Source organism: Amphiura filiformis, chromosome 5 (genome assembly GCF_039555335.1).
Source record: "Amphiura filiformis chromosome 5, Afil_fr2py, whole genome shotgun sequence".
Taxonomy (NCBI): Eukaryota; Metazoa; Echinodermata; class Ophiuroidea; order Amphilepidida; family Amphiuridae; genus Amphiura; species Amphiura filiformis.
In genome coordinates this window covers 73,738,564-73,764,499 of record NC_092632.1, presented here as the reverse complement: position 1 = coordinate 73,764,499, position 25,936 = coordinate 73,738,564, and the positions used below count along the sequence as shown (strand labels likewise).

Sequence of the window (25,936 nt, the reverse complement as noted above, 5' to 3'; positions counted from 1 at the left end):
GTAATGTTAAGGGTGCATTATTCATATCGTTGTGACTTACTTAGTGTTTGTCTTCCACAAGTATGTGTGTGTGCTTCTCTCTGTGTTTTATTTGCTTTTGAACTGTTTCACCATAGGCGAATGATCAAAACTACTCCCACACGCTTTAGTTAGAATGACAGCCATAAATTAGTTACTTTAAATTAAGGCTGTTTCTCACACAAACACTGAAACTGGTCTATTTTATGATGCGGTTTAACTAAAAAAAAACCCATCTCCGGGCATTTTATCCTTTTGTCAAATCCATGTAGAGAAAAAATCAACATGTTTTTGTTTTTTTTATGTTTGTAATAGAATTAGGAAACCCACTTGACATTCAAATCTATTTGCAATCAATTTATTCTCAGCAGGAATAATTTAAGCAGTACGTCAAACGTTTATGTTCTCAGCATAAATGGATGGCATGATTTGGCTTATTTATTTTGCGCAAGTATATTTGATTTGAAAGGAAAAACAGAAGTTATTTGTAGCAGATTGAGGGGATAATGACTGTGCGCGTATCGGTTGTTTTTAACCCTCTTCGCGCGGGTGTCGACTGCAGACGACATGTTTCAAAAAAATTCTAAAAATTCTAAAATTTCCGAAATGTAAATTTTCATTACCATATTTGGAATCAGCATGAAAAATGCATTGAAATGAGTACAAACAAGCATAGTATTGGTTCAGTGGTTCTTTAGATAGCTCTTGATATTTTGAGAAAATATCTCAAAATTTGGACTTTTTATGTTGAAGCCTAATGGCTAGCACGGAGAGCATTAAAGTGCTGTGATACAAATGATGGAGTATGAAGAGGGATACAGATTTGTTTTCACAATCAATATCTTAAGAAGGAGCATTCGTGTAGTATGGTATGCTACTCCTGCCTGTCAGACACCCTGTTGATTTTTTGTGTCATTTTATTTGCATATTTATGAATATTAATGAGCTAATTTGCATTTGCATATAATCCACTCTCCAGCTTTTAAAAATCACCGATTAACTTCAAACTTGGTATTTCCATTAATCCACTCTCCAGCTTAAATTCGCAATCACCGATTAACTTCAACTTATTATGTTTTCAGGGTTATTAGGAGTTAAGAAAGTCTAATAATGATACATAATTGCAATTTTACACAGAAATGGTTTATTTAACAAATTAAAAAATATGATACCAATTTTGTGAAAGTCCAAGTATAATATACGTTATTTACTTGGCTTTAGAACAGTCAGTACAGCACCAGCAATTTACGAGACTCTGCCAGAAAATTTGGCATTTTTTGCAAAGGTCATTGTTGGGTATCACTAAGTTGCATTTTGCATTTTATATCACCTAGACTCCATTTATTGAAATGGAAAGGACACACATCGTTAGAAGTGCATCTTGATTTGAGCCATCCTTAATGATTATATCAAACACTTCATTTCTAAACAAGTCAATTATAAATGTTTTTGACTTGTGATAGTATATGCATAACACAACATACTCGTTCTGGAAAACCATTGCAATGTGAGTGTTCAACAGATGTTTTACGTGTGTTATAATCTGCTTGCAGTTATGTCCATATTTCTTCAAGTTATTTTATTACATTGTTGATGTATTGCTAACATCACATTAATACATTCTTTCGCCACATCTCCTGTGTATTAACCCATTTCATATATCAGGGCGTTCCACTTGGGCGCCGCTATTACAATCTCCACCTCCACTACTTACATTGCCACCATTTCAATAAATGTCATTATCACTGTTAAAACACCCAACTACATGCTAAAGGTCATATCTTGGGGTTAGCTGTGAGGTATACAGAGCAACACTTTACAATGAGCATATGATTGTGCTGCAAACAATTATTTTACAAAAGCTACTCAAATATTGAGATAAATAAAGCTGACACCAGGCTCTGCTGCAGAGGGAATGGTATGGGTTCTATAAACCTCCAAATCTCCAAACTTACTTGATGATATATAGGGGTTGGAGGAGCATCCTAATTTTGCACTCAAATATTGAGATGTGCAATTGGTATGGGTTCATAACGAAATCCCAAACATAAATCACCAGGGTGATATTGGAAAGTTAGCTGCTGCATATGAACGTCAGAGGACATCAGTACCTGCACTTACGTATAGTAGCACTCTCACATTAATAGATAGCAGTGATTAATTTAATATATATTTGGCCTTGACTCAAGAACACAAGCAACAAGACCTATGGATATTCTCCGTAGAAGTGATGTAATAATCGGATTAACTACCATAGCAATAGATTAATACAATTTTTTAATAGATCGCCCTGCACTATAAGCAGATTGCATTAATCGCCTGTGCATGTCTGCAAACATAGATTGAATACAATACCGCTGTTTTCAAAGATACTAATATTACAGGTGCGAGTAATCAGCCTTTCTTTGACACCTATGGTTCAATGCATAGGTACCGCATGAACGATGTAGTGCAGGGCGATCTATTCAAAATTGTATTCATCTATTGCTACGGTAGTTAATCTTCTTATTTACGTCACTTTTACGGCATGTAATTATTGGCTTCTTTGACTCATTTCCTATAAGATCAATAATATTAATAAGTACGCCTCAGTTTTTTAGTTAAATGGGTAAAACTGGACAAATATGGCTCCTGCCACCCCATTTGCCTTAAGAAGGGCATGTAGTATCGGAAAATAGTGAAAATGCACATAATAACCGTTCTGCAAATACTCCAGATCCTATCAAAGCTGGCCATAATTCTGGAAGACCTTTAACTGTTATACTTGATTCATTTTACCTTGACAGTCGCGGGGGGTCCTTTCGAATGTTCCATTGAGTCAAATAGGGCCCAAACTTACGCTAGAGTGAACACGATAATGCAATTGATTTTCTTACACATAAAAATATGGCCAATTCAGAGAGAAAGTCTTGTTTCTCGTATAGGTCCTACTATAGACAATTTCTTTTTGTTGGCCGGCCGCTGAGCTACATCTTTTCACTAATTATAGATACTTCATAACGTGTTCCCATGTTGAAAGTTGACAAGCTATTTCTACTTGCTTTAAAGAGAGCACAATTGAATGAAGACGATTTATTTGTGCTAGGATTTCATTTAATATAACTATTTTTTAGTTTAATAATACCCCATGCCTGACCAAGAACATAAGAAAATATTGTAAAGGCCATAAATATAAGCACTCACGCATAGGGAGACAAACATGATAAAGTTAATCTGTTCTTTTCATTCTCGATCATTAACCTTTGGAACATTTCACATGCATGCTGTTTGCCTCAATGCCTTCTCGGCAATCTCGGGCCATAGGCCTATAGTAATTTAAATCGTGAAACCGTAGGACGATCTGTTGGTCAGCATTGATATTGAATAAAATTGAATCCCATCACATCAATTCAAAGCTACACCCTTTTTTGAAATGCTGGTTACCAGCGACTTAAAATGAATTGACAATAAAGACGAATTTAGTAACCTTAGTTTAAAGGGTATTTCAAATTAGACTCAAACCTGCAGCATCATTACCATCATATCAGTATCGCCATCAGCATTGTAAAAAACTGCAACAACAACAAAAGAGCAAACTTAGCATTTAAGTATGACGTACATGTATGATCAAATTGAAATGTCAGTTATAATCATAAAAAAACATGTTATTTTCTCTACATACCTGATGTCTTTAATAATATGCCTGTTGTATGTTAAGGTGACTCTATTAGATATTAATAGCCTTCATACAGACCTATGTGGATTTTGTTTGTGTAAGATGCAGGTTCTACTTAAAAATACAGTTGAATTTTTTGGTTGAAATTAGTTGAATAAAATATGCTTTTATGAGGAAAGTTTGTCATGAATTTTTTTTTATTTTTAATTTGCATATGTCAAACAACAATCATGTCAAAACAAAATACTTGATGATTCTAGTCTCCTCTTTACATGAACTTTGAATTTTAGAGTGAAAAAATGACATTTGCGATTACTTATGTCCCAGTCTGTGTAAATTGTAAGCAGAAAATCAACATTATAATATACTGAATTCAAAGTACACATGGTTGATTGAGATGACCCTTGACCTTAGTTATCGATTATCGATCAAGAAGCATGCCCATTGCTAAAAGAAAGATTCATCGTTCATGGCTTCATTCATTTAATAAAAACGCATAACACTAATCTTTTGCTTCACATTTAGCTGGAAACACATTGCTTTTTAAGATTTAAATTCATGCAGTTCATTTTTGTTGCTGTTTGTGTTGTCTTTTGTTACAAACACGTAACTTGTCCATTTGTCGTGTGCGTCTGTTTCACAACAATAATTAATATAACATTCACAAGCCCATTAACAAAGCATTGCATTGATTATTTTGTTTTTATTTTGCATTTTCTTACACTCATATTTTGCTGTGTGCATTAATCCATTTCCATTTAACAGGGTGGTTCCAACGTTACACGTTTGGAGGCTGCCAATACACGTGCCAACAAGCTTCTCAAATAGAGCAAGGAGCCTCCAGAAAACAGCAACAACGCACCATCGTCTGTGAGCATCAGATAAGCAGCTGACCAACCAGGCTCTTGCTGCAGAAAAGACATCACCACCTCCACCATCACAAATTACCACCTTTACCAACAACACCTCCACCTCCACACCTCCACTTCACATGGAACTCAAATCCACATAGCACACTACTTAACCACATCAGCATGCAGGGGGGGTGTGTGTGTGCGCCGCTTTGAATAATATGGTTGCAGTTCTTTTCAAAGTAGTGAAAATGCACAGAGTATGCGCACTGCTTAATTATTACTGCCATAACCTTCCAAACTACTTAGTCTAGTCAAAGCTGATATAATCTTCCTCTGCGCATCATCATCATCATCTTCATCATCACATGCCGGATGCATATCTGAGTCAGCCAGCGATTAATCTGGAACCAGTGATTCTCCTGATCCTTTCCCTACTATGGTGGCAGGTTTCTTCTTTACAATAAATCTATCCCTATTTAGATTATAATACAACAAGTAGAAGTTAGGTAGCCTAGGTTCATTTAGACACCATTCAGTTGTATAAGTGATAAATTAGACAACGCACATTTCTACAAATTCGCCATAGATTCATGGTAGGAAATGTAATAAAAAAAACACCTCGCAGACCTTGCTTGAGATCTTTTGCTTCTTAAAAGTCTGAAAGATACTTTATTTGTATTTTTACCAATTCTTATGCAATGTGCAATAAAATTGTGGACACTATAAGCAGATGTGTCTGCATATGTTATGTGTGAAAAAAATGTTAATGATAATGTACTGGTAGTTATTAGAATGGCTATAAAGATTCCAAGCAAGGTCCTTGAGATATAAGACTTGTAAATATTATTCCATATGATTTGTAATATAGCTTCAATTATGATGAAAAAAAAAACGATTCAAGTATTTATGTGCGACTAATTAAGTATGCCATGTTGAGACAGGAGTTGTTATTTGATACCAAACTTGTTACGATGGCAGAACAGCTTGATTTTATTGTACAGTACAAAACAAATAAGGAGGGGAAAAAGCTTCCACGAGTGTTGTGAACACCGTGGGTCTTTTTTTAAGGAAATTTTGTTTGTGTAGTAGTGTTTTTATTCTTTTTGATAAAAAGGTCCCAAAATTATTTTGGGTGGATTGTGATTTTGTGATGTTGTGTAGCACTGAGCCAGATATAATTATGAATGCAACATGTGCATATATTTAAAAAAAAATAGTAATATAAGGCTTTATATTTAAAAAAAAACTTTACCTTTTTGGATTATGCTATAACAACGTAACTCCAAAGTAAATATACATGGAATAATACGGGATTAAACACATGGTAGATGAATAGTACTGTATACCGCATGATATTATTGGGCCACTTTTATTTCTTGTGGATGCCTTGTACTCTACCACTTTCTTCATACTTCGGTTGTAGGTGTAATTTACTATAAATGCTTCATGTTCTGCCCTTCCAAGTCAAAATAGGCTATTTAATTTGAAATCCATATGCCCCTTATGGAAGACGTGACCTTAATCTTCCACACAGGGAGCGTGAATTTCAAATGGTATTACCTGAATGGTTGACTCCATTTGCAATTTTCACCCCCTCTTTGGGAGATTAAGGTCATGTCGTCCATGGGGGGTGTATGTATTTTGACTGGAATAGCACGGTGTTGTATCTGTAAATGATAACATAGCATTTGAATTGCAAGGGCAGATAATCAATATTTTGATGGTGCTGGGGTCTTTTAGCGATAGCAGCTAGTTTCAAAGTTGGCATACAATAATATTACCTGTTTACTGATGCAAGAAAGGTGGTGGCTCTAAATCTATATCTTCTAAAGGTGCTATTCATATTGTGCATGATCAAGTTTGCAATTAATTACCCTTTCACAGATGACACAACTTGTTTTATTTTCAGCTTTTAAAACAACTGCCCCTGTACATTATTCATATCCTCTTTCAAACCCATCTTATTTTTGCATAATGCATCATTTTAGTTACATATTCTTAATAATGCTGTGTATGTTTTATATTCAAATGCACCAGAGCACCAGTAATGACGGGCGTATCGGATTTGCGAACAAGCGTACAACCAATCTGTTATGTTAACTAATCACCGCTTTACCCTTGCCAACCAAACCCAGCCTAACACTGCAATCCTTGCTGCACTCACTCACTCCTCATCCATCCTGACATCACCATGGCAACCATCACCTGGGCTACCCAAACATTTACACCTAGTCTCCTTATATCCTAGCACTGAATATCACCATCTTATTCACGCACTCAATCTATATCTATCCATGCATACATCATCCTGCTTCAGATAATATTTTTTCAGCCTACTTACTTTGCTAACTAACCTTTGTTAAAATCACAAGCAAGTTTCAATCATCCATCAAGTATATCTTGCAAGCTATATCCTGTTGCTGACTTCAAATCTTTACCCTATTAAGCCCCCCCTCCAGGGGCCTCTACACCGCTGATTTTTAATCATCTTCATGATAAGCTTATAAAGTTGACAGCCATCAGCTATCTTGCACCGGTATATAAATTACAAGTTCCCACAGTCACAGTTGCCATATGTTAATACAATTTTAGTAAATTTCACTGAAGGGGTAAAAGAATAAGGTGTAAATGTTCATCTAGGCAAAATTTCATGCCAACATTTACGCTTCATACCACCCCAAGAATGCAGAAAGTGGTATAAACATAAGCGTCACAATTAAGACACTTCCAAGCTTATTTTAAGTCGTGATTTTATTTCCATATTTTGAATATAGCTTAATAATGTAGATAAGTGTAAAGTCTCTTAAGTCTGTAATGTAGATACTATTAACTGTCCATGCAAATCGGTCCTTTTAAATATAGTACTAATGAAAAAAAATCCTTGTAGATTTTGTTTAATTTATTTGACACTGGCCAAAGGTAAGCAATAATAAGTTACCAGCTCAACTTTCAAGAATGTTTTCAATATATACATCTTTGAATTACCTTAAAGAGGAGGCCCTGCCAAAGCAGTTCTTCTGGGGTGATCCAAACCTGCCTGGTTATCAAATTAATCAGTGATACAGGTCATTCTTGCTCCTTCATTTTGAATAAATGTTGTGTCTTTATTTTATATGAAGTTTTTTACGTAAAAAGGTGCTTTAATATTTCATGTGATTGACCGTTAAAACTAAAGATGAACATTGGGTAGCTTTCTCCGTTCGATTTGACATATCATGTGAATAAAATTATCCAAATTATTCCAGCAACTATTGACGACCAAATCAGTAGGAAAGATGTATATAAAACTCATTCTTGTCATTTGCGTTTGACTATTTGAATGTTTTATAATATTAACCCCAGCTACTAATGATTAAAACTAACGAGCACATTACTACTATTATTACTACATGTACTAGCCGTCAATTATGAATAATCATAAGCTTACTAAATGCCAACAATGTATTCACTACTAATGTATTTGTAAATAACATTTGCACCCTGTGGCTATTGTTTGCCCGCTTAACCCTAAAAAAAAAATGACATTAGCACCGAAGCATAAAGAGAGTCGGATATGTTTCTGAAAACCGTCATATAGCCTACACTGATTGAGTATTATAGGAGATTCAGTGTCCACATATATGTTGGATATTGTGTATCTTGATGTGTGCTTCTGAGATTTAGGAGAACACTATTGTGTAGGATGAATGGGGGGATGTGTTTCAGGAATGGATTGGTCTTACAAATCTAATTTCCTAATAAGCTAGACTATTGGTGTTATTTGTGTGTAGTAAAACTGAGCTATATCTACCCTGGAGTCAAGATTTTTAGTTGATCGATAACCCCTTGTATTGTTGATCATTGATGCAGCTCTGCATCGTGATAAAACGGGGGCGGATCCAGGATTAGTAAAATGCTATAACAACCAGGGACTGAGATGCACAAATGGGCAGTGTATAACCCAAAATATATGCAGACTTTGCATGAGTTTGAAGATTTCACGGAAGGCTAGCATGCCTTGTGTATCTCCCTGGATCCGCCTCTTAAACCAATCATCATTTACTGTGGTTCTTTCTTATGTGTCATGGTATTATGTATATATGTAGTTTGTTAGTGTCTATGCAAGTTTGGTCATATTGTGATAATATTCTATCCGTCAACATTTCTCTCCCATACTTTTCCTTTACTTGCATGACCGACTCTTATCGTTGTAGTTTTGTTTTCTTTGTGATTACTATCCTTTTTTGTTTGTTTTTTGAACCCTTTCTTCCCATTTTGCTAGGCTGAATCAAATGAAACACGAATCAACGAGGCGGACAAGAGAGCGAAAGACATTCTCAGAAAGCAGTAAAACTGTCGGCAGATGCTCGTGTGTAAAACTTAACAGGCAAATATAGGTATGAGCAGATGAAGAATGATTTTATAGGAATGAATCTGGTTATTCATTTATATTTTACCAAATATGTGTCTAATGGTATGATGACATCTCACCCAGTGGAACTGAAAAGAGTAAAAAAAAACTGCAGCTTTGATACTAGTACAACTTCAAGCAGTTTCAGTATTCACCTCTTCAGTAAATTCCGAAAGGCTGTGCGATGCAATCCTGAATACATAAAGCTGATGCACAAATTGTTACGATAGTCGCTAACGAAGTATGCTTCGGTATGATGTATGTAGGGTAAAAAATGCATACTTTCAGGATTTACCAAAAGGGTGAATTGCATTGGAAACTAGTTCAGTTTCTCCATCATCAATTAAACTACAAATCCAACTAGCTCATATGGCACACTCCAAGACCTTGTGTTGAACACTTTTGGTGCGTGCATGTTTGTTTCGAAAGACTCAAATCAAATTTTGTCAATAGAGTAAAACATGTTCAATTTGTATTGTTTACAACTATATGGATATTTGGGTAAAATCACTTTTTGGGGGAATAGTTGGTATTCAAAAATTGATTGGAATGGCTTATTCAGATAAAAGTGTCAAAAATGTTACTGCAGTTCCCTCAAAATAGTTTTCTGATAATGGAGAAACTAGAAGTTGCCCTAAATTGTTAGACAAAAACATATCATAAATCAATCTCTTAACATTCAACTTCTAGAAAAAAGCTGCATCTTCTTTATGTGTAAAAAAAATTATGACGGCAGCTTTTCGCATCATGTACAAAGATTATTGGTTGTTGTATCATATGTAAATGTGTGATTAAAAACAGATCTATAAAATTATAAACAAAATTCTTGGGTTTGTAATATGACCCAAAACCAAGCAACCAACAATACTTTGTATATCTGTGTGTTGGGCTGTTCCAGTTAAAATTCCCCCACCCCCTGGAAGAAGATGTGACCTTAATCTCCCACACACAGGGTGTGTATTACTTGAATAGGTGACTCCATTTGAAATCTACACCCCCTGTGTGGGGTATTAAAGCAGTGTCTTCCATTAGGGGTGTATGGATTTAAACCAGAACAGCCCATTATTTGTTAACTATATTCATTCCAATTGCCTTGTTCATACCAAGAAAGAATTTATTGTTCTGCAGACACCTACAATGTACCGTTTACAGTTTTTAAGTTTGAGATAATTGAGAATGTATGAAGTGTAGGTTGTTTGTTTGTTATATGCTATGTACAAATCAGGCACTATTACAGCATTTTCAAATTGGTTGCAGTAAGAAATATCACAAAAAAATCTTAGACTGAATCAATTTTGTATTGTCTTTATATTATGGCTATGGATTTGTAACATATTCACTAGATGAACATAAATAACTGCAATTTCTTGGCTTGAAATAGTTGTATGAATTATGTGATCAAAATAGTTCAGTCACATATGATGACAAAGGTTTAACTATAAATCAATTGGTAGAAATTCACATGATTACACACTTCCAATCTCAAGAAATATTTCTAATTATTCTGATAACTGCCAGTGCCATAATAATTGTATTCCTACAAATGTTTAGACTACTAAACTAATCATAATCATTATAGCCAAAAGCGCACAGTGTACAGTCAAAAATAAGTTCCAAAATATATGCATGCTACCATAGCAAGTTTCCTTTTGGACAAGTAATAATTATAATATTTTCAGAATAATGGTGCTGCTTATCATACAGATAATGGGCGACATCCACGCAGACACCTAAATCTGCATTAATGTGAACTTCAGAGATGCGGATTTGACCTGGTTACAATTAAAACGAGCATTCCATAGAATGCATGGTATGTGTGTACATGCTGTCCCATTGAGTCGATTACTATAATTTGGTTCCCCTCAAGTTTGGTAGTGACGTCAATGCTTTTTCGCGTTTGCGCCGCAAGTCTGCCGACAAACCGCCCATGTACGCGTGCGTGTACACTCAGCGCGTTTAACTTTACGTGCGCGATTAGATACTGCGACGAGCGAAATACGCACGTACGTCACTACCAAACTTCAGGTGAACCAAATTATACATCTTTTAAGGCATGCACGTCTAGATGCTACTGCTGTTTTCAAATGTTGCAACTATCACACCGTCGATGCATGAAATTTGTGTCATGTAAAGCTCGTTTCGCAAGTCCACATTTCATATCCACAAATCCGCATCTCGGACGTACATTACTGCCCATGTGGAGTCTGCCATTGACAGCAACTTATTTACTACTACAGATTTTACAAAACAATTTTTTAAATGCCTGCCAAGATGATGTAAACTTAATGTGCCGATTTGAAAATGCGCAACAAATGACTGCTTGCTGTGCCAAAGATAGGATTATAAGAATTGTAAATAAAACAACTCTATACAAGAATTACTATGTGCTAAGATTTGGTGCTGAATAATTGGGAGTGCCAGTGTTTATCTGATGACCGGTGTGTGTTGGGAATCTACTGAAAGTTTTTTTTAATGGTGTTACTCAGTTTTGTTGTTACCACCATATCATATTGTTGTCTTTGTCATACTGATGAACAGATAAGTGTAAACCGTCTCTTTGTTGTATACTTATTGTAGAGGGCGACGCTATCAAATTTGTAATCCAAAACCATTTTTACGATGTTTGGTACTCTGGATGTATGACATTTCACTGGTTATCTTAGGACGGTTTAGAGTCATCCAGTATTCACCAGTATGCAGAATCACAATGGGGTATTCCCATACTTCCCCTATGGAAGACATGACCTTAATCAACCACACAGAGGGAGTAAATATCAAATGGATTTGCCCATCCAGGTAATCCTATTTGAAGTTCACACTCCATGTGTTGGAAGATGTCTTCCATAGAGGGTGCATGGATTTCAACTGCAACTGGGATAGCCCAATGATGTTAATATGCGGCAGACATGCTGACAGGTGAACTTAAGAAATGGTACAGATATTTTTAACAAAATAGGTGAAACTTGTTTGTCATTAAGTGAAAGTAAGAGCAGTTTAGAAAAGTCAGTTTTTGGATGAAAACATGGGTCATTGGGCTGTTCCAAATCCATACACCCTCTATGAAAGAAACAGCGTTAATTTCAAATGGAGTCACCTGAATGGGTTACTGCATTTGAAATCTTAACCCCCTGTCTGGGAGATTAAGATCATGTCTTCCATAGGGGGTGGAGTGGTATAAACTGGAATAAGCTACAAAACACTGCAGTAACACCAGTCATATTGTAAGCTCAGTGTTGCAGGAAAGCAGAGAACTGTTTATAAAACTTTGAAGTTAAACAGAGGGAATTTGATCATATGAATGTGTGATTAAAAGGTTTAGTAGATTCCACAAGAAAAATATTCAACAAACACTGGTTTTGAAGCTGTGATTTGTAAGGCTGATTGGAATTTTGATTGGAATACAAGAAGAAATTGGATGTAAAGGGTTCATTATAGTCACTGATTTATATACCCTATTATATATGTGTAAAACCTTTGTTTCATGTCAATGAACACAAAATGTAGTTTGTCTTTGTGTGTTTATGTGAGTTACTGGGATGAAAAAGCAGTAATGGTGTATTTCTCTGAATATTATTGTATCCAATCTGAGAAACCAAATTTTGTTACGCAAACTTTTTTGAAGTTTTTTCATCGTGACATCGTAAGAGCACAAGGATTCTCTTTCTGCACAGTATAATATACTATAATGTCACTTTGTAGCAAGTCCTTGAACACACAGATTCAGACATGTTTTGCCATTGAAAAAGGGAAGAGATGTTATTTTATAGCAAATTGTATATAGCATTGTACAGTTACCAATTTATCACTAGTATTATTATTAATATTATTATTGTATGTGTATCATTTATTTAATGATAACCAATTGTTAATTAAAAACACTTTTCAGCATGGTCACTATACTATATTCAAGGCGTCCTTCCTTTTTTGGACCAATTCTAATCCTACAATTCCAGATCAGCGCTGTTATAACTTTACTATAAAAAATGAACTAGAATCGCAGGTGCGTTGATATGGTCCATAAACTGAGAATGAATACATGCTGTGACATTAGACTATTCCGGTTGATATCCATACACCCCCTATGGAAGACATGTCCTTAATCTTCCACACAGGGAGTGTAGATTTCAATTGGGGTTACCTGAATGGGCAATTCCATTTGAAATGTACACCCCCTGTGTGTGATATTAAGGTCATGTCTTACATGAGGGGTGGATTTTAACAGGAATAGCTCATTTATACTGAAGAGTGGGTTGTTAGTATGATAAGTTTTGGTATAGGTTGATCAGGATGTTCAGATATGACTGAGGAAAGATTCCTATGTTTAAAAGTCTAGTTTCTTTGTTACTTAATGCTAAGACTCGGAGAGATAACAATTGAAAAATGAAGTTTCACTGAAATAATGTTGCAAAAAAAACCATTGAATTTTAAGCAAGTTTTTAAAATTTCTTGAACGTGTTTAAAATTCTTGAACGTGTTTAAAATTCTTGAACCTGTTTAAAATTCTTGAACCTGTTTAAAATTCAAAAACCTATTTAAAAATCTTGAACCTGTTCAAAATGTTTGAACACGTTTAAAAACGTAACAAGCAGTATCAGTGCAACTAAGAAACAAGATTGTTTCAATTTTTGAACATCATTTTTTTTCCAGTGTAATCTATGCTTAGAACTGGGAGTAACTCTTGCAAAATCTATCAATCTGTGATGAAATGGAATTAAAAAAAGGACAAAAAAAACTGAATTTTACTTGGGGAAAATTTCCTGTCATTTTGATCAAATTATTTCAAATTGTGACCAATTAATATTATAATAGAAGTGAGGATGATTATCTTTGTAAAAGATATGAACAGTTAAATTTTGTTTTACCTAAGCAGATGTGTTATATCCTGAAATAATTTGACTTGGACTAATAAGTTATAATCTCGACCAGAGATATCAATTTGATATCAAATTCCTCATTATTTTTTCTACACCCATTTGGTAAACAGGGTTGTTTTCATACAGTACAGGATAATTCACTAAACTGGCTCAACATAATTCACTGCATCAGAATATTAGTAAGTTCTAACGGAATCTAAAGAAAGAGATGTAAATAATAATTTTGAAACAAGGTGGGTCTGGTCTGTCCAACCAGGTTTTTGTTGTCTTGCCTTACACATTTAATAGCTAATCCTGTATCACATTTCATAGTTAATTCTCTGTGACATAATTCACTGCATCTCTGTGATGTTCCCTTAAACCTACATGACTGCACCATTAATAATTATGTCTTTATTAAATTGGTATGCAGATTTTTTGTGTCACAAATGACAAGATTCAGCCATAAGGTTTCTACAAAGATGTCTCAAAGGGGACACTTATCTTTTAGGTCCTGTTTGAACCTTTTAGATCATTTTAAGACCACATTGACAGAAATACAAAGCTTTGGGGTTTTTTTTGTACAAAATGAATCAAAAATTGTGCCACAAAAAATCAGTATGCCAAACTGTTTTCTAACGCAGAGAACTAGTATAAGAATTTTCATGAAACGAAGATGGTTGAAAAGAATGTGTTTTTTGGCAAAGTCGGTTTAGGCAAATTTGCTGATAAGCCTTTAGCTGATGACACTATCCTCATGTATGACTGTTTGTAATAAGGGCATGTTGGGTATCAGTAAGCATTCATAAGCATAATGGTGTACGATGGGATCAATATTACAGTATTTAATTGCGATCAACTATATGATACTGATATCAATCAGTTTATTAGCTGAGAAATGGATATACTTGGTATTACTCGGCAAGCATTGGACTGATTTTGTGTTTCTGTTTTCTGACCAAACATAATCACCTATATTTACTTAATGTTATTATCACAAGCACCAAACCTTTTCAACTTCTTGTCAAGCAGCTTGTAAATAAAGCCCATTTTTTCATTTTATCCTTTGTATAATTAAACATATAAATGTCAATATGTTCCTTTTTTCAATGATACTACAACATTTCACATAGAGAGCAAGACAAAACAGCTAAGCACTGTGGGATATGTGTAATAAAAAAACAGCTAAAATTGCAATTTTTTGTACAATCTGATCAGTTCTGACAAAGGTGACCTCTGACCTATAAAACTTCTATAGACTTTATCTTGACTTGAAAAACATTCTAAATAGTGATACATTTCTGTTTCTTTTTGTAAGAATACTAAAGAAAAGAGAACTATTTTGATAAATTGTGTGCCTAAAATTAGTGTAAAGATCAGATTGTCGAAAAAATACCAAATTAAGTAGAAACATCTGTACTTTAAAAAAACATTGGATAGGTAATTTGAAATGTTTAGTATTTTGGTTATGACTTACACGGGGATGTACCCGTGTATGTTATTGTATTAATGTCATGTACACACATTATGATTATATATAGATGAAATGTTAAGCAATTTCTTCATATTCTGTATATCTGCTTGTAATTCCTTACCTATTCTTTATGCATGATAATATACATACCAGTGAGGATGACTAACCCATCCGGTAAACATTCCATTGACTATTAAACAAATATCAAAAAATCATATCAAGTTGTTGTCTGATTCAATTATTATGTGCGTGGATACATTTCCCAACCTGTGAATTATAACCCCAGATGTGGGCTCAACACTTTGGGATATCAGATATCATAGATAGAGATATATCGATGATCCTAGGGTAGGTTGGACGGACTATAGCACTTTTACTTTTAACATCACACACATGTGGTGAAACTACATGATAATTATATGGAGTACATTTGCTACAGAGGTTGTGCATATGACGTATACCGTAAATATGTGGACTACTCAAATGCATTCAACAAAAGCATGATTGCAATCTATAGCAACAGTTCGTCTCACACACATAACAAATGCACTACAATCAAGTAGGTTGATGACAACATTTGATTGAATGGACTGCACTGCGCCATGATTACGGTAAAGGACACTGGTTCAAATCCTTTGTTTGGAGCCAATCGATAATTTCACACACAACCTCTTATCAATTTAGCATCGAAGTGGTTTCTTAATAGAGGTTATCCACTTCACTCATGTGTGACTTCTAACAAAAGACGCTGATTCCCGTAGTATTCCTCATTCAAAGGAATTCAATACACGACCTCGGAGTTACCTGCATGACTTTCGCGGGCTGTTTTGAAACAGTCATGGTTACACATGCAGGTACTTCTTTTGAAAGTCCTAAACAAGGTATAGCAGTCGCTGATAGGATATCAACTTACAGAACACTGAAACCTCTATTCTCTTGTTTACCGGTTCACATGGTTCATTACTAAAAGCGTGTGATCCTGTTGACATAGTAACATTACATAACTTCTTTGAGACCATGATGAATATGCAACTCCAAAATTGGAAAACTTGAAATTAACACAGCAAATGTCAGTATGTTTTCGAAAATACCAAATTATTAATTTTATATAAAGGCAGGGACAGACTTAGGTTTCAGTTTTCTACTGGCCCTCCGGGCCAGTGAAATGGCAGATCTAGTGGCCCTGCAATAAATTTACTGGCCCAGCTTTTTCAATATGTTCTACCATGGTTCTACCCAAGAATATCTTAGACGCGGGCAGTGGCGTAGTTCAGGGGCTAAGGATACATAATGCTCCCCATTCTGGAAACAATTGCGCCACGAAAATATGGACAAATAAGGCCTTTTCAGTAATTAATTTTGATTACCGGTATACTAGATGTTGAATGTCGGTCTTAAAGTGTTCTTTCAATTGATGTTGTGCGAAAAATTTGACTTTCATCGCTTGGAGGCGCAGAATCGATGCTGAATTGGTCGTTGGTGCCCCTAAGGGTGGCGCCCGGGCATGTTGCCCCCTCTGTCCCCCGTAGTTACGCCACTGGTCCTGCCTTTTTTAGTTCCAAAAATTCACAAAGGTTCAAATATGCGGTATTTGCGGAATTGCTATCATCATCAGATAGAGCACGAAAGAGCTTGGAAGTAGTAGGCTACGTAGGCCTACTATCGCCGTAAAAAGCAGCCGTATATTTCCAACTTGCTAGCAATGCAATGAGACCATAAATTTACAAAATCATTTTGAATAAAGATATAAATTACAGGTGACAGGCGGAGCAGAAACTGTATAAATAATGTCCATGACTGATTATATCTTGTCTCATATTTTTGTGTTGGCTCAAAAATCTAGTAGTCCGCCGGGCCAGCATTGTTGAAGTTTACTGGCCCGACAAAAATCCACTGGCCCCGGCCACTGCTTAAATCCGTCCCTGTATAAAGGTCATGAAAACGTTTTGATTTCTGAAAGAAAGAACAACATTTTTACAAATGTTATCGTTTTACATAGCTTTAAATATATATTTTGTCAAAAATAACAACAGTATTTTTCAAAATATTTTCCACATGTGTCCACATTTTTTGGGCAAATATTTTGTCAACACACATTAAGTAACATTATTTTAGAATCAGTCCCGTAGCTGGGGAGATACAGGGTGTGACCCAGTCCTCCCCGTGGACAAAAAATATCCACTTTTTCAGGGGGAATGTTAAAATGTAGCCAACATGGACCAAATTAGTTGTTCAACTGCCCAAAAAGGTTAAATTTTAGGTGGTGGGTGAACCCACTTTATGGAAACTTGAATTTTGACAATTCTGTGGCCCCGCAAATAAATCCTGGCTATTATATACATAGGCCTGTTAACAATACGCTGGCGAAGTTGCGTAATTAATCAGATTAAGTACCATAGCAATAGGTCAAAACAATTTGCAACATATCGCTGCTGCACTACTAGCAGGTTACACTCATCGCCTGTGTATGTCTTTCTGCAATCATAGATTGAATACAATACTGGTCTTTTCAAAGATACTAATCTTACAGGTGCAAGTGATCAGCATGATATGGTTCCATGCAGAGGTACCGCATGGACGTATCAGTGCAGCGCGGTATATTCAAAAATTGTTTTCACCTATTGCTATGGTAGTTAATCCGATTATTACGTAACTTCGCCAGCGTATATATGGGCTCGTTTTGCAGCAACCTTACTTTTAACATGTGGCTTACACATTTTATACCTTATACCATTATAACCCGAAATTGAAACGTTTTCTAGTAACCTTTTCTAAACTTTTACAAATATGTTTTCGGTTTGTTGAGATCAAGTTAAAATCAATCAATTTGTCACGACCGTGCCCCCTTCCCTTACATTCGATTGCAAAATTTAGAAAATCCCATAGGAAAATAGCCGAAAAATGGCTTGTGCCCCCATCAGAACCGATAGCTCCCCCCCATCATGATCTATCCTCACCTCCAATGATGACCCATGCTACGCCACTGAGCGCAGGTTTCCCGCTAGTAAAAAGAGTAATACACGCTGCTATTTATAGGTTAATGAATGCGTTTCACTTGTTGGGAGTGAAATTGTATAAATTACTGCATGCGTACTGAGATGTTGATGTGTCTAATGCACAAGCCCAGAAGGGGGGGAGTTCATTAGACGCATCAACATCTCGGTACGTACAGGTGCATTATTTTGTACAATTTCTCAAGCAAGAAGCGATTCACATTTATTAACCTATTTCATACACAAGAAAAATTACAATAGTGTAGTACATGCTTCTACGCCATTACTACTGTCTGTTCAATTAGCTTAGATTCTTGAATTTTTAGGATATTTGAAAAAATAACAAATTGTGGCCAAAGTCATCAAAGAAAAGTGTTAGCACAGCCTTAGACCTAACGTGATTTATACTTTTCAAATTCCAAAGTTCAATTTAAAACCCATTTCTTTTCAATTTTGCCTCTTAGGTCCACCAAAAGGGTTCGCGACCTTTTACAAATCGAGTGGGACGGTCCATTCTCAACATAGGGCATAGACCCTATCCAATTTAGCAAAACAATCTGTCCACCAATCTGTCCTGCCATTTCAAGTGTTATACCGTTCCGGTTATTGGATAGGTTCTATAGGTGATGATGGTCCACCGGTTTTTGTTACACGAAATTATATGGCGCGATTACGTTTATGCATAACATTATTCTGAGCATTTTTCCTAAACAATGACATTAAAATTATGGATTTCGTTCTTATTTCAACTGGTTTACAATTTAAATTGAGCTTTGTTTAATACCACCATTCCTTCCCAAGAGTATCAGCATTCGCTTGACATTTTCAGATAGTGACTTTACAAGAATTGTTTTCTGTAACCTGATTGTTTTAAATAATATTTTCCTGTACAAAAGTTCTTTTGTTTCACAGTTTTTTCAGTTTGTATTCAACAAACAAAACGAAATAACAAATTGAAAATAAATGTGTAGTTTTATAATAGGCCTATAGGCATACAGCTTCTCAGACCCATTCGCACAAGAATAGAAGTCGTTACTCTGAGTTTCACGCCTAAAAAGCGATCGTCATACTGGCAAATATTTTGATGCGGATGGTCGAATAAAACTATCTCTGCACATTGTGACATTCGTCCCCATTGCTCTAAATGGATTGATTCAAAAAAGTTTATGGTACCCGACGTTCTACGGCTTTTTATAAAATTATCGCGGAAAAGACCAAAATTGAAAAGAAATGGGGTTTTAAATTGAACTTTAGAACTTGAAAAGTATAAATCACGTTAGGTCTAAGGCTGTGCTAACACTTTTCTTTGATGACTTTGACCACAATTTTTTATTTTTTCAAATATCTTAAAAATTCAAGAATCTAAGCTAATTGAACAGACAGTAGTAGCACATTTTGTACTTTCATGCCAACATGTCACATAAGGGTGAGTTCACACTGCTATACCAGAAAGTGGTAAAACTATATTACCAGCACATTTCTACTTTTATTCAAACATTTCGCATCAAGAAGTGTAGAAAAATGCTGCTATTCCAAGGGGTGGTAAAACTACATACATACTAGCACATTTTGTACTTTCATGCCAACATGTCACATAAGGATGAGTACACACTGCTATACCAGAAAGTGGTAAAACTACATTTATACCAGCACATTTCTACTTTTATTCAAACATTTCGCATAAAGAAGTGTAGAAAAATGCTGCTATTCCAAGGGGTGGTAAAACTACATACATACTAGCACATTTTGTACTTTCATGCCAACATGTCACATCAGGATGAGTACACACTGCTATACCAGAAAGTGGTAAAACTACATTACCAGCACATTTCTACTTTTATTCAAACATTTCGCATAAAGAAGTGTAGAAAAATGCTTCTATTCCAAGGGGTGGTAAAACTACATACATACTAGCACATTTTGTACTTTCATGCCAACATGTCACATAAGGGTGAGTACACACTGCTATACCAGAAAGTGGTAAAACTATATTACCAGCACATTTCTACTTTTATTCAAACATTTCGCATAAAGAAGTGTAGAAAAATGCTTCTATTCCAAGGGGTGGTAAAACTACATACATACTAGCACATTTTGTACTTTCATGCCAACATGTCACATAAGGGTGAGTTCACACTGCTATACCAAAAAGTGGTAAAACTACATTACCAACACATTTCTACTTTTATTCAAACATTTCGCATCAAGAAGTGTAGAAAAATGCTGCTATTCCAAGGGGTGGTAAAACTACATACATACTAGCACATTTTGTACTTTCATGCCAACATGTCACATAAGGGTGAGTTCACACTGCTATACCAGAAAGTGGTAAAACTACATTACCAACACATTTCTACTTTTATTCAAACATTTCGCATCAAGAAGTGTAGAAAAATGATGCTATTCCAAGGGGTGGAAAAACTACATACATATACTAGCACATTTTGTACTTTCATGCCAACATGTCACATAAGGGTGAGTTCACACTGCTATACCAGAAAGTGGTAAAACTATATTACCAACACATTTCTACTTTTATTCAAACATTTCGCATCAAGAAGTGTAGAAAAATGCTGCTATTCCAAGGGGTGGTAAAACTACATACATATACTAGCACATTTTGTACTTTCATGCCAACATGTCACATAAGGGTGAGTTCACACTGCTATACCAGAAAGTGGTAAAACTATATTACCAACACATTTCTACTTTTATTCAAACATTTCGCATCAAGAAGTGTAGAAAAATGCTGCTATTCCAAGGGGTGGTAAAACTACATACATATTAGCACATTTTGTACGTTCATGCCAACATGTCACATAAGGGTGAGTTCACACTGCTATACCAGAAAGTGGTAAAACTATATTACCAACACATTTCTACTTTTATTCAAACATTTCGCATCAAGAAGTGTAGAAAATGCTGCTATTCCAAGGGGTGGTAAAACTACATACATACTAGCACATTTTGTACTTTCATGCCAACATGTCACATAAGGATGAGTACACACTGCTATACCAGAAAGTGGTAAAACTATATTACCAGCACATTTCTACTTTTATTCAAACATTTCGCATAAAGAAGTGTAGAAAAATGCTACTATTCCAAGGGGTAGTAAAACTACATACATATTAGCACATTTTGTACTTTCATGCCAACATGTCACATAAGGATGAGTACACACTGCGATACCAGAAAGTGGTAAAACTACATTACCAACACATTTCTACTTTTATTCAAACATTTCGCATCAAGAAGTGTAGAAAAATGCTGCTATTCCAAGGGGTGGTAAAACTACATACATACTAGCACAATTTGTACTTTCATGCCAACATGTCACATAAGGGTGAGTTCACACTGCTATACCAGAAAGTGGTAAAACTATATTACCAACACATTTCTACTTTTATTCAACCATTTCGCATAAAGAAGTGTAGAAAAATGCTACTATTCCAAGGGGTAGTAAAACTACATACATATTAGCACATTTTGTACTTTCATGCCAACATGTCACATAAGGATGAGTACACACTGCGATACCAGAAAGTGGTAAAACTACATTACCAACACATTTCTACTTTTATTCAAACATTTCGCATCAAGAAGTGTAGAAAAATGCTGCTATTCCAAGGGGTGGTAAAACTACATACATACTAGCACAATTTGTACTTTCATGCCAACATGTCACATAAGGGTGAGTACACACTGCTATACCAGAAAGTGGTAAAACTACATTACCAACACATTTCTACTTTTATTCAACCATTTCGCATCAAGAAGTGTAGAAAAATGCTGCTATTCCAAGGGGTGGTAAAACATGCCAACATGTCACATAAGAATGAGTACACACTGCTATACCAGAAAGTGGTAAAACTACATTACCAACACATTTCTACTTTTAGTATATAGTATAGTATAGTATAGTATAGTATAGTATAGTATAGTATAGTATAGTATAATATAGTATAGTAGGCCTATAGTATAGTATATGCCTATAGGGGAGAGTGGGGTAAGTTGAGCCACTTTTTACATTTACTTTCCCTACGCTCAATTTCTGGAGCACCCGGCCCCGGCATGATAACTTAAAATTAATGGCTACCAGATCACAATGCGCCACCACACAGCACCAACATTGAGTCGATCGTGGTCAGCTGCTGGATGGGAGACCAACACCTTTTTGTATAAAAATGGGCCTTTAATGATAACCCCAGCAAACACAAAAACGTTTTAAAAACATTTTAAATAAGTTATATTTTGGCTTTTGGTTTAGGTAAAAACGTTTTAATAACATTAAAATGTCGGGTTATATATTAAATGGTCATGATAACGTTTTAAAACGTTTTGTATGAAAACACACAATATTTTTAAATGTTTTCAAAAAATGTTATTGTAAACTATTTTTGCAAACATTTTTGCAAAATATTGTGTCAATACTTAAATAACATTATGTTAAAATATTTGAACCCAGCAAACACAGAAATGTTCTTAAAATGTTTTCAAAACCTTTTAATAACATTTAAATGTCGGGTTAGGCCTATATAAAGGTCATGAAAACGTTTTTAAAACGTTATTGAAAATATTTTGGGCAAACATTTTTTCAACTCCCAAAATAACATTCTGTTTAGAATGTTTTGTATCAAGTTTTCAAGAATGTTTTTGGAATGTTATTAAAACGTTTTTATACCCTTTATATAACCCGACATTTAAACGATTTCTGTAAAACATTTTTGTTTGCTGAACAGTAGATTATCAAAAAATGTTTTTTAAGGTTATGAAAACGTTTTATACTCTTCATATACCCTCTATATAACCCGACATTTAAACGTTTTCTGACAACCTTTTATAACCTTTTGCGAATGATGTCGAAAACGTTTTGTGTTTGCTGGGACGGACCCAAAAATACCAGATGGGCTGGTGGTGCCTAGCTATCGTTTTGCAATTGCCAAAAATAACCCGCTATAATCCAACTGAAACTTACTATTTTCATGGAGCATCTCAGGCATCTTCAAGTAGAAATTTCTCCTTTCCACATTATTATAGACACATTTCCTTTTGGTAAAAAAATACAGACGTAATTAGATGAGCGCGAAATATCAGTAGGCCTTTAGCTGCAGCTGAACGGGACAGAGCATCTTCAAAACACGTGTTGACAAACTGCTGTCCACGATTGTTGTGATTGTTGTCATGCGACAATAACTATTGTAATGCGTATAATGTGCGTAATGCGTACGCGTAAACTGAAGTCATTGTTTCACCTTCACCCGCATATGTCCGCGCCCTGACGCCGACGCGCTTGATATTGGCTCGTGCGTGTCAACATGGTCAATGCGATTCAGGTACAAAATAAATCAAACATGTCTCATCTGATGTGTTATGTGCTTCTGAAAATGCAAAATGACGCGTTTTGTTTGTTTGTTTGTTTGTTTGTTTGTTTGTTTGTCAAGGGATAGGCCTACATGTTGGTTTTATGTGTCGCAAAATGATTTATTTATTTACTTTTTTTTTCGTTTCGAGCTCTTTAGCTGTTTCCCTACTGTTTCGTCTGGTAGGCCTATATCAATTCAATATTTTCTATCTACTGCATTTTATTTTCCATTTTTATGTAGTAAATGGTTCATTTTAAAACAAGTCTATTTTTAATATCAAATAACATATTTCATTTAAAAACACAGATCTAAACAGAAGACGTAAGGGGGGGGCTGTCATTTTCTTCGGAAGAGGGGTCCCAAATTTACAAAAAGTCGGCATCAATAAAATTGCGACCCCCCTATCGGCAACAAAAATTTTATAACCCCACACCCCCCTACCAACGATATACAATTTTACTAGTGACCCCCCCATTTTTATTTCCAAACATTTATGACCCCAGTATATTTGGGACCCTTGCGGTATTGGCTTTCCCGTAATTCAAATGTAAAATGAAGGTGCAATAAAACAACGTTTTCGATAATTCAATTTTTTTTTCTAGTAGCCTACTCTAGTCTTTTAGGCCAGGCTTTTAGGCCTATTTATTTCATCTGATTGTCCATACTTGTGAGATCTGCAAGTGAATTTCGATTTTATCCCATATAAATGTTTAGTTTGCTATCTACTGAAGATAGCTCGAACCAAAGTGGTAAATCGAATGCGTTTCTAATTTTACTCCGCCAAAGACAACCAATTTACCTTGTGAAAGCGGGAGTTGGTAAACTTACGCTGACCGGACGTGCAACCCGTGATATATTATAGTTCCTCAAATGAAAAGACTGGGATCTCATCAGAATAATGCACACTTTGATTGATTACAGTAACTTGTAAGTTTCATGAGAAGATGTCACAAATGTGTGCACAGTATTTTAGAAATGATTGAAAAAAAGGTCAATGCTGTAGCTATAAGTAAGCTAAATTTGCATCTTCAAATGTCTACGGCCATACCACGTTGAATACACCGGTTCTCGTCCGATCACCGAAGTGAAGCAACGTCGGGCCCGGTTAGTACTTGGATGGGAGACCGCCTGGGAATACCGGGTGCTGTAGACTTTTGCATTCTGATCCTTCTTTTTTTATTTTTACTCCTGATCGTGTTTGTGTCCTCTATCTGATGTGATGATTTTTTTCTATGTACAGAGCGGCTTTGTTCAAAATAGGATTTTTTTTCTCAATTTCTGGAGCACCCGGCCCCGGCATGATAACTTAAAATTAATGGCTACCAGATCACAATGCGCCACCACACAACACCAACATTGAGTCGATCGTGGTCAGCTGCTGGATGGGAGACCAACACCTTTTTGTATAAAAATGGGCCTTTAATGATAACGGACCCAAAAATACCAGATGGGCTGGTGGTGCCTAGCTATCGTTTTGCAATTGCCAAAAATAACCCGCTATAATCCAACTGAAACTTACTATTTTTATGGAGTAGACCTACGGCGTGGTAAAATACTTGCAAATAGGCGTTTAGCATCTCAGGCATCTTCAAGTAGAAATTTCTCCTTTCCACATTATTATAGACACATTTCCTTTTGGTAAAAAAATACAGACGTAATTAGATGAGCGCGAAATATCAGTAGGCCTTTAGCTGCAGCTGAACGGGACAGAGCATCTTCAAAACACGTGTTGACAAACTGCTGTCCACGATTGTTGTGATTGTTGTCATGCGACAATAACTATTGTAATGCGTATAATGTGCGTAATGCGTACGCGTAAACTGAAGTCATTGTTTCACCTTCACCCGCATATGTCCGCGCCCTGACGCCGACGCGCTTGATATTGGCTCGTGCGTGTCAACATGGTCAATGCGATTCAGGTACAAAATAAATCAAACATGTCTCATCTGATGTGTTATGTGCTTCTGAAAATGCAAAATGACGCGTTTTGTTTGTTTGTTTGTTTGTTTGTTTGTTTGTTTGTCAAGGGATAGGCCTACATGTTGGTTTTATGTGTCGCAAAATGATTTATTTATTTACTTTTTTTTTTTTCGTTTCGAGCTCTTTAGCTGTTTCCCTACTGTTTCGTCTGGTAGGCCTATATCAATTCAATATTTTCTATCTACTGCATTTTATTTTCCATTTTTATGTAGTAAATGGTTCATTTTAAAACAAGTCTATTTTTAATATCAAATAACATATTTCATTTAAAAACACAGATCTAAACAGAAGACGTAAGGGGGGGGGGGCTGTCATTTTCTTCGGAAGAGGGGTCCCAAATTTACAAAAAGTCG

At 35.5% G+C, this 25,936-nt stretch overlaps 1 protein-coding gene and 1 non-coding gene across 14 annotated transcripts in view; both read left to right on the top strand.

The window, feature by feature from the left end:
* The window catches only part of LOC140153685 (synaptosomal-associated protein 25-like), a 259,881-nt gene extending 249,707 nt beyond the window's left edge, over positions 1 to 10,174 (top strand). For 11 of the 13 annotated variants that reach the window (XM_072176506.1, XM_072176502.1, XM_072176503.1 and 8 more), the window contains one exon: positions 8,789 to 10,174. In XM_072176506.1, coding sequence (XP_072032607.1) covers positions 8,789 to 8,857 — 69 coding nt within the window. In that variant the 3' untranslated portion in view covers positions 8,858 to 10,174. Of the gene's footprint in view, positions 1 to 4,438 lie in introns of all 13 variants that reach the window. The other 2 variants (XM_072176507.1, XM_072176500.1) reach the window with 1 other exon arrangement.
* Positions 10,175 to 24,637: 14,463 nt separating this feature from the next.
* On the top strand, positions 24,638 to 24,756 carry LOC140153823 (5S ribosomal RNA). The gene has a single exon (XR_011859169.1). It is a non-coding gene; the product is annotated as a 5S ribosomal RNA (ribosomal RNA).
* The last annotated feature ends 1,180 nt before the right edge of the window (positions 24,757 to 25,936 follow it).